At 32.9% G+C, this 21,566-nt stretch overlaps 1 protein-coding gene across 1 annotated transcript; it reads right to left on the minus strand.

Moving 5' to 3' along the window:
- Positions 1-4,018: 4,018 nt before the first annotated feature.
- Positions 4,019-20,980, minus strand: LOC148620558 (uncharacterized). Its single transcript, XM_088574209.1, has 5 exons — positions 20,314-20,980; positions 18,080-18,250; positions 13,051-13,189; positions 8,758-9,093; positions 4,019-6,744 (listed from the first exon to the last, which is right to left on the minus strand). The coding sequence occupies exons 1-5, from the start codon at positions 20,916-20,918 to the stop codon at positions 6,541-6,543; spliced, it is 1,455 nt and encodes a 484-aa protein (XP_088430335.1). The 5' UTR covers positions 20,919-20,980; the 3' UTR covers positions 4,019-6,540.
- Between the last annotated feature and the right edge of the window lie 586 nt (positions 20,981-21,566).

Genomic DNA, 21,566 nt, shown 5'->3' on the forward strand with positions numbered 1-21,566 from the left:
TAGTTTTCTACATAAATAAACAACGAAAAACGAATTTTCAAACAATGTTAAAAATATTACCGCTACCTCTAAAAACTGGTCTCGTAAGAATATCCAAGGAAATTAAAACCCCTTTTTGGCACAAAAGGTGGGGGGTCGCAAGCGCAATATTTTCATTTATAATTCAACAACAGGTGAAACTATATATATTTATTTATTTATTTAATCTGCTTTCTTCAATAATGGGTGTGTGCGTGTGTGTGTGTTTTTTATAATTTGTATTTTTTATTACTTAAAAAAACACTATTGTGTCAATCCCAGTCTTGAATACCCTTTCTGAGTCCCTCGGAACTGCTCCTTATTGGGATTGTGTTAGTAACTCTATTTAGTATAAGTGAAAGACACTTGGTTTGGGGTAAATGGATAGAATTAGAGTATGTCCTATTACTGGCTGGACTACTGTGTTGATGCTCTGGTCTGATTGTATGGTCATAATTCATATTAAGAGTAGTTACACAGCAAAAAATGGCAAATTTACGTGCTTTGACACAGAATTCAACAGTGGTTTAACCCCCCCCCCCTCCTCCACCCAAGAGTTATTAGAAATCAAAATTAAATGTTTTGAGAAAACAGATTATCAATATAAGCAGTAAATGGTATTTCTGTAACAAATTGTTCATGTATTCGCTTAATCGGATCTAGAAATGGGGTCCAGAAAAAAAACGGGGAAGGAGGAGGGGCTAATACCGGTAAATTGTATCCCAAAAAATGCCCGAAAAAACAAATATTCTCAACTAAGGCAGTGGTCCCACCATTACTCCCTCTGGATCGCTACTGACTTTTGTGTCATTTTCTTGTTTATTATCCGAGTAAAACGTGAATTGATTTTTATCCAGAAACAGAATGCTCGAACTTACTAATAATGTTTCATAATTTGTACTTTATACGTGATTTCTGTAATGGCTTAGACATTACTTAGAATCTTCTGTACTTGAACAATAAATTAAATCGTGCCAACAACACAGTTAACATGTAAAACCAATCTAAATACTCGGAAAATGATGTAAAAATGACTGTTCTGGGAAAATGGTTTTGACGGAGAAAATAATGTATTTCTATTACAATTGCAAGGCAACTCATTAAGTTGATCCGCTGTTTTAGAAGTAAAAAGTGAGTGTAATATCTGTTATGTTGCTAAGAAATGAGTTCAGATCTGTAAGAATGATTGAGATAGTATGGTATGTAGATAATCACCTAATGACATGCTTAGGGAGCAATAATTTGATTTTATGCGGGGTAGGATCAAATTTTTTGTCCCGGATATTTATTTTGTGTAAAAACTATTTTGACTTTTTATTTTTGATTCCATCCTGTCGTAGATTTTTTTTCATGTTATATACAAATAAGACAAATTAAAGTGTTTACAAAAAACATATCCTGATTTTTTTCAACAGATGCATCCTGCCTTTTTCCCGAATGGTCATCCTGGTTGCTGCCTTACCACGCCGGTAAAATACTTAAAAAAAGTCACATTTCTTTAATTGTGATTCTAATATGACGTGCTATAAAGCTCTTTAGACCACAGTCATGGTTATAAACACATGACCAACATTTCGTGTAACACATAGGCTGCGTATATTTAAAAAAATGAAGAAACTAGTCATATCAGAATCGAAATTAATCACGGAAACTCCATTTTATCATTGTTTTACCCACGGACTGGCCATTTATGTCGTTATTTAAACCCCCCCCCGCTAACTCTCGCGGTAAAACAATACGACATAAATGGCCAACCCGTGGTAAAACAATGTTAAAATGGAGTTTCCGTGATTTTTTTCCTGAATGAATCATATCCTGAATATTTGGTAGGATATTTAAAAAACCCACAACTTATAACCTTGCAGCTAGCCGATGACAAATTACATGCAACATTGAATATTACATATTCTCATTTTCTAAGCCTCCGCTCGATGATTCAATTTTTGCGAGTCTACCCGATGGCGGATCCAGAGGGGTGCAATGGGTTTGCAATCCTATTTTTTTGGAAAATTTGTCATTCCCATTTGTAAAATTGATAAAAAAAATAATAAATAATGTCCTAGAACCCTAACCTCGGCTGTCGCCCCTCCTTTTCATAGTGTCTGGATCCGCCCCTGCTTCCTGTCGTTATCATTTTCATGTTTCTACTGTTTTCTTGGGCGAGACCGATTCTCCCTCAGCATATTCTTGATATAAATTATTTCTCAACTCTCTACGGTCAATTAAGATTTAAACATGCTTGCTAAAGCTAGCGCTCGCATGATTAAAAACTTAGGTTTACCATCTCGAAATGGGAAGTAATTATTGAAGGATAATCTATATTTACATGTTTGTATTAATGTAAAAATGTTTGCTTATTTAATAGTTCTATTTGTTTATTCATTATGACTATGCGGGTTTAAATTAACATTAATTTTCATTATATACCAATATCATTTCTACATCTGCAGTATTCAAGATGTAACCCACTTCCAACATTAAAGTTCAAAGTTTCTGTAGCAGTGATTGGCAATATACTAGTCCTTTTACACAAACGGTACCATTAAGATTATCATTAAAGTGGTCCGCATGCTACCAAATAAGCCTTTCCATTAAGAAAGAAATTATAAATTTATTTCCCATGACAACCCTTTCATGTCAGTATTTTGTATGCATGAGAGTAAGCATGTTAGAACAGATCATTTAGGGACTGTCTTGCAGGTTTTTATGACATTTACAACATAAGAAACAGAATGTAAATGGTTTTTAATGCTATCTTTTAAATCCATTACAAAAATTAAACAAAAATGCGAAATAATATGTTACGGCTGAAGTGGATTACGGGGATGAGGGAATAGATGTTCCAATCCAATTATTGGAAAAACACCGGAGAATATGACATACAAATGTAAAAGTACATAAACAAATCAAAGTCTTAATTCCATTTATAATGACAAATATTTTTCTTATATTTTTTTCCGAATGAAAAATAGTCTTAATAGAATATTTAAGGGAGAAATCTTAACACAGACCTCATCAACAATAAATAGGATTGTTCTGGCCTGCAGAAATATATGCATACCTATCCCTCGAAACTATAGTATGGTCTAAGGGGAAATACCCACAAAACTCACTTGATCATCGCGTAGTTAACCAGTAATATAAACAACTACACATGGTGTTCTTACTACTTAACAAGTTCAAAAGCAACAATTTTCATAAACTTGTTGAAGAATAAATCACTGCCACTTTGCACATCTCCATGTAGTATTCTAACCCTCAATAAAGTTTCATGAAAATCCAGTGCACAATAAAGGAGGAATTTGGTTAATGTTATGTCAGACTGACACAAACAGACAGATTGACTGAAACCTATATTAATGTCAGTGTTATCTATCAAAACTTTGATAGAAGGGGGTTATAAGTGTCTATTTAGAAAGGTGGGTGTATGAAGTACTGCTTAGAATAAAAGAAGTCCATGAAACTTATTTTCACAGGCAAAAACATTAACAAAAATTACAGAGCAGTAGTAATATTCTCATCTGATGTTGATGACATTGTATGTCAATTGCTTTTAATCAGCTAGTGAGGAAATTAAATGGCCACTTACAACCCAAGGCAGGCATATATTTACTATAAAGCATTCTAAAGGGCAGAGTAGGATACTGGGCAGGGTACAGGGTAGTGGAAGTTAAACAGGATCTGCTGAGGTTTTTTATGGATCTAGAATTATTGGACCTACCATAGCAATCAGCACATGTTGATAGACCATGATACTGTACAGTTATATAATAAATATGGGTTTATTGACCAGAACTATTTAAAGGTATCAAACCTTAACTTCATAATATAGCTGGGATAACATAACTCTGTTAACAAACTGAAGAAACACCAACTGACAAAGATGTAGAGAAGGAACTGTAAAAGGAAATTTATGAAGGCCTGTGGCTGCAACATTTTTCCAAGAGGTTGAAATGACAATTATAGACTGTCAACTTTCCCGGAGGAATTCAAACATGATAATAAAATAAAAAAACACGAATTTATTTTTTTCTAATATATTAATAGGTATTTCATTTTATTGAAAAACTCATAGCATCAAGTATTTACAAATGAAAGTTCTCACTTACAATAAGAAAAGGTCAGCACCATAATTAGTACAGTTGTTGATAAATATACAACAGAAGTCATTGTAAACACAGTTAGAATATGTTCTATACAAAATTTACAAAGCTTTGAAACATTTTACAAATATAGTCTATATGATTAAAAGTTGTAAGTTCCTACAAAATTGTTTACATTAAATCAATTAAGGACATGAAAATGATTAAAAAGAAGACTATTTTATATGAAATCAAAGCCTATTGCTGCTACACTCCCCCTTTTTCGTAGAGCTTCGTAAGTACTTGTTATATATCAAGCATTCTTTACAAAATAAAATACCTTTGTACTAATCAGTTTAATAACAATTATTTATTTTTATAATGATATGCCACTTTGATAACTAAACAACTATTGCACATGAAATACGTTGAGTTTTTAAAATTAAAATGAACACAATGGTTAAATTTTCATCTTATTTCAAGTTCGCATTCATACAATTTTCATCTTATTTTTTTACAGAATTTATAAAACATACAATATTTGTAATATTTGTAATACTTGGTACATTGTAAATAATAATGGACATCTGTTTCTCCAGTTTTTGGTTTTCGTATCCCTTTAACAGAATATTTTAATATAAATGTACCAAAAAAAGTATTTACTTTTTATATTTTTCCTGATATAAAGAAACAAATCAAGAAACAGATTCTCACACTGTAATTTGTGGATTATCTGATGACAGAAAATCACCCATCATTGAAAAAAATCTATAGGTAAAAATGCAAGATCTATGTTTTATTTCAAAATTATACTCTGTATCCAATACATGTAAAAAAATGAAAAAAAAATCAAGAAATTGTAAAACAAAATAGAAAATTGGGTATCAAAAACAAAGTACTACACCCCACATTCTAAGCAGTCACTTATAATATTAACTATACCATATGTACAGTTATATGAACATAAGTATTTATTGCACATAGAAAACTTGAGATTCAATAAAATGAACACATTCATTGAGTAAAATATATTTTAAAATACTGCACCATCTAGAATAATAGTATATACATGTATATACATGGTTACTTATATCTTAGACTATACATGTCACATTCTACTTCAAGCGGATTGATTCTTTTAAATGCTGTCAGTGTGTCAATGCTTTGAAAAAAAGTTTGACAGGCATGAAAAAACACACACACACACACACACAAAACAAATAAAAAGAAAAAAATTGTGGTTGTATAAAAAATAAAAATCTTTTTTTTTTAAATTGCTGTCATGGTGTCAGTTCTTTAATGTTTTTGACCAGCATGTAAAAAATCAAAACAAATATGCAAATGTTTGTGGTATTATTAAAAAAAATCACATCTTTTAACCACTGACATAGGCTCAATACAAATTAATTACATACTAACTACAAAGATGTAGTTTAATACATGTATGTTTTTAAACATAAAATCACATGCATTTTTGTGCTAGGTACATGTATAACGCTTCACAATCCCAAGAAACAGGAATTTGATACCTGGCAGCAATCTAAATGGCATTCAATGTAAACTCTATCTATAAATAGCCACAGTCTATATTTGAAATTTATCCACCCAATGGCAACCAAGATTTTTTGCTCTACCATTCCATATAATGAAAATGCCAAGTCCTACCAAGCAGGAAGTTAATATCAGACAGTAGCCAAATCAATCTACAACATACATGTATGCCCCACCTATATAAAGCTACATATCAAACTTCAATCTAAAAATATCAAACTTCAATCTAAAATGTACATGTATGCCCCATCTATATCGAGCCACATATCAAACTTCAATCTACAACATACATGTATGCCCCATCTATATCGAGCCACATATCAAACTTCAATCTACAACATACATGTATGCCCCATCTATATAAAGCTACATATCAAACTTCAATCTAAAAATATCAAACTTCAATCTAAAATGTACATGTATGCCCCATCTATATCGAGCCACATATCAAACTTCAATCTACAACATACATGTATGCCCCATCTATATAAAGCTACATATCAAACTTCAATCTACAACATACATGAATGCCCCATCTATATAAAGCTACATATCAAACTTCAATCTACAACATACATGAATGCCCCATCTATATGAAGCTACATATCAAACTTCAATCTAAAATGTACATGTATGCTCCATCTATATCGAGCCACATATCAAACTTCAATCTACAACATACATGTATGCCCCATCTATATCGAGCCACATATCAAACTTCAATCTACAACATACATGTATGCCCCATCTATATAGAGCCACATATCAAACTGGAAATCAATCCATCTATTGGGAGTGGTGATAAATGAAACAAAATCTGGATGGATGGAATGATGGACAGCCATGCAAGGTAATTCCAATATACCCCCAATCACAAGTAAGGGTGTATTTATCTGTTCATGTTATGGATGCTACTCAGTCTTAAGAATGCTTCTATCAACATATCTCTATCTTCTTTCTTCAACAGATCTTTGGGTTCAGAATAGAAAATTGTAGCCTCTGACTCCAATTTGGCAGCAGCATTGTGGTTTTTGGCTATGTTTGACAATTCCTTCAAATGATTTCCTTTTATTTTTAGGAGAGTGAAGATAATCTAGAAAAAATAGAATACAATAAAAAATTATATTTGAATTAATCAATATCCTTTCTCCTTTCTTTTAGGTCACTTAGTCAAAATCTTAGTCAAAATCTTAAAACATCTTTCAATAACAATTAAAACACATGGTTTTATCAGCCTCTGGTTACAACTCTTATTTACTATTACAGAAAAATTACTTGGAAATAAAAAGAAATGCTAAGTATCATGCATACCTGTTAACTTTAAGAACAATTGATGTGGAAGATTCCGCTCCATTGTCTCATGTAGGAGATATTACATGAAAGCAAATTTTTTTTAGCATCTTTCACAGAAAATATAATACTTCAACCAAAAACCACCCACAAATATTACATTTTAATGTGAGAGATTCTAAATTTTTCATTGATTTTGTGGGAGTCATATTAAAGCACAGTTTCATAAAAGCCGTCTCCTTTACAAAAGATAACTAGAGGCTCAAGAGAGCCTGAATCGCTCACCTGGTTAACCATTTGCTTATTTGAAAAACTTGAGGAATGAGACAGGCTAAGTAAAAACCAACTGAATTGTCTCATGCAAGAAATGCTTTTCATAACATTTTCATGACCCCAAACAGAATTTTGCTAAAGGCAACATTTCTTTAATTATTTTCTAAAACCTGTCTTCCGACCCCTAAGTTCCATTTTTAGTACAGGCAGCCATATCTATTTACCAATTAAAAATCACAACAGTCATTTTGAGCACAATACACTAAAGAACTATTATGCTTATTTTCATTCAATGATCTTTAATGGTTTTATAGAAGATTTTCAAAGTTGTACATGTGGGAAAAAAAACAACAGAACTGTTTCAGGGGCCGTAACTCCTACATCAGTCAATGAATGGTTTTGAAAATATCGGCATAGGTCCTTCTCGTGATGCTTAACAATTTTAAACATGCCATTAATTTGCTAAAGGCAACAGTTTTTGAGTTATTTGCAAAAAACTGCATTCTGACTCCTATGTTCTATTTTCAGTAACAGCAGCCATGTTTTTTACACAAATCAAAAATCCAAATGGTCATTTTGTGTGGGATACCCTAAGGAACATATATGCCAACTTTCATTGAATTCTGTGCAATGGATTTTGCAAATAAGATTTTCAAAGTTGCACATGCTAAAAATGCAAAAAAAAAAAAAAACAGCTTCAGGGGCTGCAACTTCTACATCAGTTGACAAATCATTTTTGACAATTTCAGCACAGATCCATCTCATGATGCTGAACAATATTGCCCGAGCCAAAAATTTGCTAAAGGCAACAGTTTTTGAGTTATTTGCAAAAAAACTGCATTCTGACTCTTATGTTCTATTTTTAGTAATGGCGGCCATCTTTTTTAATGAATCAACAATCCCAACAGCCATTTTCTGTGGGATATCCTAAGGAACATATAAGCCAAATTTCATTGAATTCTGTGCAATGCAAAAAAAAACTGTTTCAGGGGCCATAACTCCTACATCAGTAGACAAATCATTTCAAAAATTTCGGCATAGGTCTGTCTCATGATGCTGGTGTTTTTTCATGGATCAAAAATCCCAATGGTCATTTTGTGCACAACACCCTAAGGAACAATCATGCCAAGTTTAAAACCTGTCAGTCTAGTAGTTTCAGAGGAGAAGATTTTTGAAAATTTGTCCACGACAACGACAACGGACACCAAGCGATGGCATAAGCTCACTTGGCCTTTGGGCAGATAAGCTAAAAAAGGTAGCAAAAATATGTGGTAAAAATATCAAAAAGACAGTAATCCACTTCTATAAAGGTAACTGCTATAAACGATTAATTCATTTTTTAATTGACTTCTATATCAGAACTCAGGATTTTCTGTTTTAACTAATCCTAATTGGACCATGCAAGGTGGTATTGGATAGAATGACATCTGTTGCCTGTCTTTTTTTAGATATGCACTGTGCAATGACATACAATATGACCAGCATATTCTGTGAACTTAAAGAATATGTCACAAAGTGTGAGATTAATTGAACTAATTCATACCTCAGTCCCCATACAAATCATCCCAGGTAAATATTTCCATATGCGCCCTTTACTTAAAATCCCACCATAAATATCCCTGTGAATCAGTAGATCCCCACCATGTTTGGCCAAGGTGCCTTCGCTCACAATATCAAACAGTGGTGGCAAAGTCAATCCATCAGATTCACTATAATCTACAGAATCTTCTACTCTATAAATTTCCCCAACTCGCCGTTGACTATGTTCTGCATCACTAAACTCAGAATCATCAAGATCATCACGATTTCTCCTAACCTTGTGGTTTCCAGGATTCTGAAGTGTTGTATCATCTTGTTTAAGAGGTCTATTCTTTCCTATCTAAAGAACAAGAAAATCAGAATAATATAATTCATCAGGTCTTATCTTAACAGTAAACACAGTGTAACTAGATAAAATTAAGCACATATTACTGACATTTATCTTGGAATTCAAAAATATCTCATTATCAAGATGCATTAAAAAAAAACAAATGAATTATTATAATAATTTTCAGCTTGACAATATGAGTCATAACTAATATCTAGAGATTAATGTAGATCGGTCATATTATTTCAGATGATTATTATTTCAGTATAAATCATGTACAATGTATTTGCTTCATCTGAATGACTTTTTTTAATCATAAAATTATTGAAATTCATCATAATAACAATACACATCAGCTTGGAACTCATTATAATAACAATACACATCAGCTTGGAACTCATTATAATAAATATACACATCAGCTTGGAACTCATTATAATAACAATACACATCAGCTTGGAACTCATTATAATAACAATACACATCAGCTTGGAACTTATCATATGTTTAAGTTCTACATAACACATAAGATTTTATAAAATGTAAATTATTATAACATTTGTATGACAGATTTACAGTTTTATCACTACTCAAACAAAACAGACATGTATTAGGAAGCAACCATTTGTTTTTTAGGGGGAGGGGCCTAGAACTGATTTTGAAAAAAAAGACAGGATAGTAGCATATGGTAAAAAAAATCCAGGATGACCATTCAGTTAAAAAAAAGGCAGGATGCATCTGTTACAAAAAAATCGGGTATGTATCATGAAAAAAAATCCAGGACAGGATGAAATCAAAAATAAAAAGTTTGGATAGTCTTAACATAAAAAAATAAGCCAGAACGAAAAATTTTGTCCAAGCCCCTCCCCCCATAAAAATCAAATGGTTGGTCCCTAAATAGTAGATCATGAAACAGTTCACATGCAGGTATGCAGATTCACATCCAACCTTCACAAAAAATATGGAGTAGGTAGGAGGATTTTATTTTTCATTTTTTATTTCATACCAAATATTTGCTAGCCTAATTTTATCTATTTGAATATAGACATATTCTAAATCCAACCATGGCCCAAAGAAACATCATTTTATTCATTTAGAAATGGAAGATTTGTGTGTTACAGTATCTCAATACTTGAAATTATGATGCAAAAAAAAAATCCTGATTTTGAAATTTCTGCCCCAATTTTTATTATTTCTGTCCATTTTTTAGGGATGGGAGGAGATGAGAATCTACTATTTCATTTGGCCTAACCATCAATAATGTTGTAAACAATGACATAGGATTATACACCATGCAGTAAAAGTTATCCAGGAGACAATAGGGATTGTGTGTGAAGATTTGGTATACTAAAAATAACATGCATTAAAAAAAAGAAAAATTGTAAACTAAATATTGTCACAAAACAATTGATATGAATGAAATCAAATCATCTAAATGAAGGGACATTTTTAATGTCCATTTCTATTATATATAAATACAACATGTACCAGTCACATCATAGACATGTAGTATATATAAATACAACATGTACCAGTCACATCATGTAGTATGTTACTTATAGTTATCTTCTTTAGCAATGAAATGTTTGTATTCATCCAATAACCATTTTTGTAAATTTGTTTATGCAAATAAATATTATCTATTGTCTATCTTTAGTCTGTATAAATTTAATAGATAAATGCTAACTAATTTGTGTTTCAAGCCACTGTTAATTACACCTGTGGTCTCACAATATTCCTAGACCTGAACTGTGAACCAGAAAAACATGCTTGAAGTAAATCTGGAACATGGAACAAGTTTATGTTCAGGTCTGGTGCCATGACACAGAAGTACTCTGAGACATTGCTTATGTATGAATAACATTTTATAACAAGAGGCTTCCACGAGCCTGAATCGCTAACCTGGTTAAATTTTGTTTTTCAAGGGCAATAAATTTAACAAAGAGTTGTCCAAAAATTTTGACTCAAGAAGACTTTGGTAGGACTTATCACAAGGATCATTTCCGCAACTGAGAAATTCTATCATAGTTTTCAAGATATTGGCCGACAACTGTTAATAAAACTGTCATTTTTCGTCTTTCAAGGGCAAAAACTCTTACAAGAAGTCGTCTGACAACTTTGATCCTTCAGAGACTTTTGTGGGCCTTATAATAAGGATCATTTCGGCAATTCAAAGAATTTGGCTAAACCTAATGTTTTCGAGATATATGCGAAAAATTACTGTCTGACCTTTATGTTCTATTTTTAGTAACAGCAGCCATGTTTCTTGATGGATAAAAAATCCCCATACCAGTTCTATGCAGGATACCCCAAGGAACATTTGTACTAAGTTTTGATCCATTGGTCAAGTAGCGTCAAAGGAAAAGATTTTTGGAAAGAAATAATATTAAAAATAGCAAAATCCTTCGAAAAAGGGCAATAACTCCAACATGGCTTAACAGATTAAAATGAAAATTTGACCACATATAGATCTCATCATGCTGAACACTTTACCTGCAAGAATTAGGCTAAACCCTAACGGTTTTGGAGATATATGTGAAAAACTACTGTCTGACCTTATGTTCAGTTGGACATGTTTTTCGACGAATCAAAAATCCACACATCAGTTCTATGCTGGATACCCAAAAAAACATTCATACCAAGTTTGGTTCCAATTGGTCAAGTAGTGTCAGAGGAGGAGAGTTTAGAAAATTGTTAACACCAACGACAGCGACATACACCAAGTGATGGCAATAGCTCACACAGCCTTTGGCTAGGTGATCTAAAAATGGCCAAAACCTTTGCAGTTAATTTTAATGTGTAAAATAAGAAATGAAGACAAAGAGTAAGGGGAAACAGTGAGAAAAAAATGAGGAAAGAACTGTGTATATTGAAAATGAAATACATTCAAATCTGTCTAAGTAATCATCAATGATAACCAATAACATGTCTTTAAGAAACTATTGATTTAGATCATTTTTAGTACATCTCTTTGTTCTTTGACAATTTTCCCAAGAACAATTTTTTCTTTTATTGCCCCAAAAAGTGATGAGATTGCTACTTGTGTTAACATATTGTTCATAGCCAGACAAAATGGCGGAGATGCTGCTATTATGTTTTTTCTTACTGATATGGCCATAAAAAACAGGAATAGGTACACTGTACAACCCAAAATTTTACCAGGAAGTGCCTGGGAAATATAAATGAACTTTTTGCTAACCTAAGATATCCTTTTTATAGCAGTTGATACATCACTCTATACATAATTAATTTAAATTTTACCTGTATATAAAGACCACCTGCCCATCTACAATACTTTTGTTCTTTCTTTGATAATCACTTAAAACAAGTTTGACTGTACAGTAAAAAATATGTGTAATACAAAACAGAACATTGAAAGAAATGAAACCTACACCCACATACAGGTACTGCTGTTGTTTCTCAAACAATGGATATAGCTACAACTAATCAATTAGTTATACAATGTATATATTAGTATTTTAATAAACATGATGTATGTATTTGGCATAGATAAATTAAAATAATATCAATCAAATTTCAATTACATGCATTTAAAGGTTAATAAAGGACATGTACAAGTATCATTATTACTATATTTCAATTAATTGAAACTCTAAAAAAAAAATCATGACACATGTAACATGTGAATATTTTAACCAGGAAACTGCCTTACAATCCAAATGCATGCATGTGTTTTTTTTATAAGTTTGGTCTGTACTGTTCTGATTATAACATGCCTGAAACCTGTAGAGTTGCTGGTATATGAGTGTACATAAGTTAATACCTGTACCAGGATCCACAATATTTTACACAAAAAAGAAATTCCAGTTTTTTTCTATATAATCAACTGTTTTAAGTATAAGAGGTGGGATTGGCTCAAACTTTGGATCCACTTATAAACTATGATTTTTGCAGATGCATTAGCTTTCCTTCAACTTACAAAGAGCTTTAACATATACAGTAACTTACCTGGGAAAATGAAACTATGCAAGAAGTTTCCTTTGCAAATGGACATCGTCTGTACTCCTTTGGGATGAGAATAATGTCTGATATGGACTGCACATTCACATTATGAATACTCATGCTGCATTTCATGGCCGTTCCAGGGCTTAAATTGAAATACATATATTTGTACATGTAAAAAGGAAATACACATTAAATGATATAGTACATGTACATATTATTTAATGCTAGAGTTATCACTTCAGTCAGAAAAACTATACATTTTCTGTATTATCTTTTCACATTGGCCTATAATCCTTCTACTTACATTTTATTGTTACATGTAAAGGATCTCCTACTATTTTCAATAAGGAAATGGAGATGATAGGATAAAAATGTCTTGTCTAGTCTTGTCTTATAAGATAGACTGAATGCATACTATTGCTATTACTCGTGTGACTGGAGAAAAGGATCTAGAAATACAAGTAGTAATTGATGACAAACTAATATTTAAACATCACATCAATCAAAAGCCATAAAAGGCAAACTAATGACTGGGAATGATGGGAGACACTAATGACTGGGAAGGATGGAAGACACTAATGACTGGGAATGATGGGAGACACTAATGACTGGGAATGATGGAAAGACACTAATGACTGGGAATGATGGAAAGACACTAATGACTGGGAAGGATGGAAAGACACTAATGACTGGGAATGATGGAAAGACACTAATGACTGGGAAGGATGGAAAGACACTAATGACTGGGAATGATGGAAAGACACTAATGACTGGGAAGGATGGAAAGACAATAATGACTGGGAAGGATGGAAAGACACTAATGACTGGGAATGATGGGAGACACTAATGACTGGGAATGATGGAAAGACACTAATGACTGGGAAGGATGGAAAGACACTAATGACTGGGAATGATGGGAGACACTAATGACTGGGAAGGATGGAAAGACACTAATGACTGGGAATGATGGAAAGACACTAATGACTGGGAAGGATGGAAAGACAATAATGACTGGGAAGGATGGAAAGACACTAATGACTGGGAAGGATGGAAAGACACTAATGACTGGGAACGATGGAAAGAAACTAATGACTGGGAAGGATGGAAAGACAATAATAACTAGGAATGATGGATAGAAACTAACGACTGGGAATGATAGTAAGAAAACTAATGACTGGGAATGATGGATAGAAACTAATGACTAGGAATGACGGTAAGAAAACTAATGACTAGGAAGGATGGAAAGACGATAATGACTAGGAATGATGGAAATACCCTAATGACTGGGAATGATGGAAAGAAACTAATGACTGGGAATAATGGAAAGACACTAATGACTAGGAATGATGGAAGATACTAATGACTAGGAATAATGGAAAGACAATAATGACTGGGAATGATGGAAATAAACTAATGACTGGGAAGGATGGAAAGACAATAATGACTGGGAGGGATGGAAAGACACTAATGACTAGGAATGATGGAAGACACTAATGACTGGGAATGATGGAAAGACAATAATGACTGGGAATGATGGAAAGACACTAATAACTAGGCATGATGGAAGACACTAATGACTGGGAATAATGGAAAGATGCTAATGACTAGGAATGATGGAAAGAAAACTAGTGACTGTGAATGATGGAAAGAAAAAGTAACAACTGGGAATGATGGACAGAAAACTAATGAGTTGGAATGATGGAAATACACTAATGACTGGGAATGATGGAAATACACCAATGACTGGGAATGATGGAAAGAAACTAATGAGGCTAAAAACCACTAATTCCACTTCCCATAGGCTTCTATGCTAATTTCACAATATTCAATGGCTTCTCTGGACTTTACCTTAACTTTAACCTGCAGATGACTATATATCAGCATGATTCTACATATGTCAGCTCACAATCCTCAGAATGGCATGTGGGGTTAGCAGACTTGCAGTGCAGTACTGGTCACCAGAAGTGAAGGGTCTATAAATAACATGGGAAATCCCAGTGTTTTCACAAGATAGGGGTATATTTAAAAATCATTATGGAGATTAGGCTTCACATCACAAGAAGCAAAATGCACCTATAAAATGTACAGAAATGTTTTTCCTTTCAGAAACTGTTTAAATGTTTTAAATAAGATGAGAACTTTTTTCACAGCACTATGAGGAACAGGGGTAATTTCTGTGTAGGACTATTTTTGCGTACATTCCAAATGCTCATTGGTTGAATTGGTGGTCTGTAACCTAAAGAGTCACTTTTTGTCTTAGAAAAAATAAATAATTATACAGGTATCTTCCTACACACATACTGAATGCATTTGCAAAGTTTCAGTGAAATGTGACAAGCACTTTTTTAAATATTTGATTTTTAAATATAGGGTAACCAAGTTGTGCGAGCAAAAAACTGAAAATATTCTACCATACTGAAATGCATTAAATGTTTGCAAAGAACTTTTTCTGACTTTTCAAATAAAAAATATCAATCACAACTTGTTTTTTAACAATATTAATGAAGAAATAGTTTTAAAAGTAATCATTTTCTGAGAAATTGGTCAATTTTTAAAAATTTATTTCTGACATGCCTCCCCCTTTTTCTTGATCACATGTCAAAAATCCTAAATCTTTAAATTTTCACAAAAGGTGATATATTTGGCTTTAAATTTGTAAATACAGTGTTTTCACATTAAAACATGACCAGTAAAGGGCACCTAAAGCAAAAAAAGTGCTCAATAATGGATTTTCCATGTTGCCATAGGGGAATGCTTATATGGCCTTAACCGCAGTAATGAAAGTGAGTTTTTCCTCATTTCTAACCTAATTTTTGCTCAAATCTACACAAAACTTGATTTCAAGTGCTTAATACTACCATATTTAGGTAAATATAGTCCTCAAAGTTTAATATTTGATATTTTTACTAAATTTTCTATACTTTTTACAAGATAGAACATAAAAATCAGCCAAAAAGACAAATTTTCCATAATTTGGACCTATAACTTAAAAAAATGCATATTTTGAAGGATTTTTGTAGTGTATTCCTCTCATGGCAAAGTTAACAAGATCTTCAAGTAGTTTAAAGCTATTTCAAGAAACTTTTCATTTTGCCATGGCTTCATCTTAAGGCTAAAAACCACTAATTCCACTTCCCATAGGCTTCTATGCTAATTTCACAATATTCAATGGCTTCTCTGGACTTTACCTTAACTTTAACCTGCAGATGACTATATATCAGCATGATTCTACATATGTCAGCTCACAATCCTCAGAATGGCATGTGGGGTTAGCAGACTTGCAGTGCAGTACTGGTCACCAGAAGTGAAGGGTCTATAAATAACATGGGAAATCCCAGTGTTTTCACAAGATAGGGGTATATTTAAAAATCATTATGGAGATTAGGCTTCACATCACAAGAAGCAAAATGCACCTATAAAATGTACAGAAATGTTTTTCCTTTCAGAAACTGTTTAAATTTTTTAAATAAGATGAGAACTTTTTTCACAGCACTATGAGGAACAGGGGTAATTTCTGCGTAGGACTATTTTTGCGTACGTTCCAAATGCTCATTGGTTGAATTGGTGGTCTGTAACCTAATGACTGGGAATGATGACAAACACTAATGACTGGGAAGGTTGGAAAGGCAATAATGACTGGGAATGATGGAAAGAAACTAATGACTGGGAATGATGGAAAGACACTAATGATAGGAAGGATGGAAAGACACTAATGACTGGAAATGATAGACACTAATGACTGGGAATGATGGAAAGAAACTAAGGTCATCCCCCTATGTAGTACCAAAAACACACTGAACCTAGACATATGCATTGTAAGTGCATTATTTGTGTGTATTATGATTAAAAGTAGTCAAAATAAAGCTGAGAATGTGTACTTTAAAATCATATATGTAATTAACTACAAAAGTGTATGAATATTGTTTACATGTGTGAGTAATATGCCTCCATGCTGTCAGTTAGCAGAACAGGTAAAAATGTGGATTTTCAGTATTATTTATTCAAGTAAATTTTGTGAAGAATTTCTACTATCATCGTACCATTAGCATAATGATTTTGGAAGCCTTATTTTCCAAGCTTCGCAACGGTATGCAGCTTTAAGATGTCATTTGTCCTGGGAATTCACAGTGAGACTTTGAAAATTACTTTTTTAACATGTAAAGTAATGGAAAGGTTAGAAGTGGTTAGTGAGACCTAATGACTGGGAATGAGGAAAAGAAGTTTTAGTTCTATGAATAATGAAGTGTACTTTATGTACTGCACCAACATCTGGTCAAACTCCCTGACTCAGTAATAAAGAAAAAGGAGGAAATATAGATAGAAAATGTCCAAAGATGTACCACTAAACTGGACTGAAATAATAGGCATTTATACAGGATAGTGGAAGTACATGTATCACTATCTTGGTCTACCATCTGAACAGTATACATTTTATAGGAGTTACTTGAAAGAGCAGACATGGTGGAAACATACGAAATTTTGAATGACACTGACCATGTTCAACATGAAAATATCTTCCAAATATGAAGAACCACAGCTAGAGGTCCAAATAAAATATTTTCTTCAAAAAAGTTGTAAGTAAAACACCAGATAATCTAGTTTCTCTCAAAGAATTATGAATATCTGGAACAACTTATTAAGAAATGTCATCAAATCAGAGTCAGTCAGTGCTTTCAAAAAGCAATAACAATAAGAGAATATTGGAAAAATCTAGATACAGTATGTATACATATATTAAGTTCTCACCAAATATCTACATTTTTGTACATGTACTAAAAGGAAGAAAGCCATATAGTATCAAGATGTGTCCAAAAAGCTAACTACATGTAGTCCAGATTCCAAACCTCAGAACCAGGAAAACCATTTAAGGTAGTATAACATATCATTTAAAAAGACAAAATGTCCCAATTTCTGCCATGTAGAGCATTTTCATACTGTTTTTATTTATCTTTTTATGTATATTTAGTGGAGTAAAAGTGTTTTATTTGTAAGATAGTTTCTCAACTACATGAAACAAAAGTACTATACTTACACAGGAAGGATATCACACATTTTTGAAAAGCTTTTAAAAATGTCTACAAACATATCTCCAGGAACTGGGTCATCTCTTAATCCATTTAAATATGCTGCTTGGTAAGATATCATTAGCTGTGTACTGACAAGGAAATCTTCAACATTACTGTGATTTAAGTCATAATCACCACTGAAAGACACAAAAGTACATGAGTATAATGTACATGAACAAAATACATGTACATGTACATATAAAATTTACAAACAAAATCATAATTCATCAAAACAAGCAAACAAATGAATACACTGTATGTACACTGTGTATGTACAGCAGTGATTTTGTTACTTTTTTCCAAAGTGCCCTCTCCTGTTAGATTTGGGGAGAAACCCTCTCTTGTTAGATTTGGGGAGAAAATAAACCCATTGGGAACCAAAAAAGCAGGGGAAAACTGTGATTTTTGGGAATATTGCATGATTTTGAGACAATTTTACTTTGAAAAAGCCTTTTTGGGATGTACATTTGTACATGTAATTTCAAGGTACATTTAACAAAACTCTGTACACATGGTATAGGCATATATGTATAAAAAAAATACCGGTCATTGACCAACAAATTTTGCAAATGACCCATTACCATTTTCCAATATCGGACATAAAAAATTGTCAACCCTTATGAATTACAGTCTGCGAGATTTAATTAGTGTATAAACATCCCATCTAACTGTCTCCTAATTTATAATTGTTTACTGCAAATTAATTAACAGGTAGGCATCAATATTAGCCAATGTGCAGCCACTTGTGATTGTGATTTACCTGTAGCTGATTAATTGATTGCATAATTAAATTAAGGGTACAAATTCAGCACCATTGCATATACATGTGCATGTACAAATTGATCAGTGTCCTAGCTAGGGCAAAATGGAGGGGCGCCACGCCCCGCCCCTATCATGCCTGTGCCCCTCTGCCCCTACTGATTGCCCCTTAAAGCCCATTTACAATGATCTGAATGGCCCTTTAAGATTTCCACTCTTGTTAATAAATTACCCCAAGCCAATTAAGAAGTGTCACCTTGATTAACTACATCCTGTCGTAATTAACCCTCAGGTAAACCTCAGGTAATTATTGGTGATCAATCAGCTGACCAGGGTTATCGGATAATGATTGACAAGTAAAAAATGAATCCTGATTGGATCTGTAACAATTTTATGGACAGCCAATCATTAAAAATAAATTTCTACTGCTCAATTAATTTTACAAATATTTTCAAGTTAATAGGTCTAAATTTTGTAGAACTACCGGTGTAAACCATTGCATGTTGCATAGGTTGTTTATTCAAAATCTCAGTTACTTCCCTTATAATTTCAATATTTTTGAAAATTTTCTATATCTCAAGAGTAAAGGACATTTTCCATAAGTTGTAATTGCAAAACAGTTATAGGAAATGATATTCCTTCTACTTACTTAAGATTTTAATATTTAATTGAAACAACATTGAATATTTGTAACATTTCATGCAACATTTCACCTCATAGTATGCCATTAATGTAAAGAATCACTTGCCCTTATCAACACATTACATAACGTGCTTGCTTCCTCACTGCCACAACACTGACAAATTTAGTCCACACAACAACCTGATCATATTATAACTGAATTCTTAACTCTCTCATAGGGGAACTTGAGGCTTAAGTGATACATTTTCAGATCACTCTATCCGCCCCTGTGCTTGAATTATTTAAGAAAAAGCTGGACAAATCCATTATTTTTCACCGATTTTTCATTGGTAACGAAAGCACATTGTGCTGAAACTACGATTCAATCGTAGTTTGTAATTATTAATTTATCAATTGAATCTTTTTAACACAGAAGTCAACAATCCATTTAAATCAATATACAAAATGTTTTCATGGTTTACTTGTATAAATAATCAACATTTTTTTCATCACTCAAAAGATTTTGGCTGTTTGGCGATGTGATGAAAAAGTCTGAGAGAAACAATGTTTTGTTTTCATGTTAGAACGTCCACATGTGGTCAAAAACTAACTCATTCACTTGTTCAGATATTTTGTAAAAGACAGAGTAAGTGATGAAATAACACAAATTCCAACATTTATCTTTAAATAACTACAAAAAAAAAGGTTTATTTTCGATCTGAGCAAGTAAAGGACTGACACTAACATCTGCTGAAGTTTGAAAGAACGACCAACATGGGCTGTAAAATTTCCGGACCCTTGGTCTTGATGTATATTTTACCTTAAATTTTCTAAATCTTCTTCTATTTCAGGATGAAATATTCCACCGTCTTGATCTTGAATAACATCTTCATTGTCCCCAATGATGTCATGGATGGTAGAACTAAAGTTAATGCAGTGCTGCAATCTCTCAATGTTGTAGAATTGTTTAACATAGTCAATCTTTTTGTCTTCTGTCCAGGGTCCAAAAACATTGAGTTCATCAAAAATTATATTTAAAATATCCATAGGAGATGAATGATAAGAGTCATTATAGAAAATTCCAAGAGATTCAAGGATATGGGCATTCCAACCCGATGTTCTGACAAACAAAGAGGCCCAAATCCTCCCAATTTGATCATTATATAAAGACTCTGGACGAGTGACCATTGTTAAATCATCATCTTCAGTATCACTTAAGGATTCATCATATTCAGTTTCAGAAACATCTGGCAAATTCATCTGGTAGTTTTCTACGGGAACCAGGTCCGACGGCCTCCTGAGATTGCCGAGTCTTTCTCGAAGTTGTGGTGGGAAAGGGGGACGCCTTCTCGATTCCTCGACATCTTTGTCAAAGTCTGTGCCACCTTTACGTGGTGTTAAGCTCGATGCCGATCCCATAATCATAGCAAATCATTCCGATGTTTTACATTTCGAAAATCTGGGTTTGGAGGTAAATTCAGAAACGGGAGTGAAATGGGCAAGATGGGGAAATAATTAGAACCAGACAACATGGACCAATATTTATATCGGCCCTTTGAACAAAGTGTATTACAGACATTTGTACTTCGAGATTCTCTCATATCCAGAAAATAGATAATGATTAGAAACCGCTTGACTATTTTGATTTTCTCATACAATCATCATCAAAATGGGCATAAAGAAAGGATAATCAGCACAAGCTGATAAAAAATTCAGCTTGTAAACGCCTAAGGATGGTTCAGGATGGTGTAAACCAAAGAGTTAAATATATATTTAACTCCAAGTATAAACAAATATAATTTGGTAGTAACATTAGGGGAAATTCAAGATTTAAGGGGATGAATGTCCACCTTCTGAATCAGCTAATGATGATTTTTAAGTCCGTGGTATCTGAAAACGTGGCCGTGCACAGTGCTTTGTTTGCAATTAAATTTATCATAGTTAGGCAGGCACGGCCAAATGCAAACATTAAAAAGTGAAAATTCTGATTTTCTGAAATAAAAATGGCACCAAAACTACAGACCTTCAAGTTAAGTCTAATTAAGCTTTATTTGTACTGGTACGCTGTTTTCA

This window comes from Perna viridis, chromosome 3 (genome assembly GCF_037379345.1).
Source record: "Perna viridis isolate PV_CMFRI_1.1 ecotype Kerala chromosome 3, ASM3737934v1, whole genome shotgun sequence".
In the NCBI taxonomy this organism is placed as follows: Eukaryota; Metazoa; Mollusca; class Bivalvia; order Mytilida; family Mytilidae; genus Perna; species Perna viridis.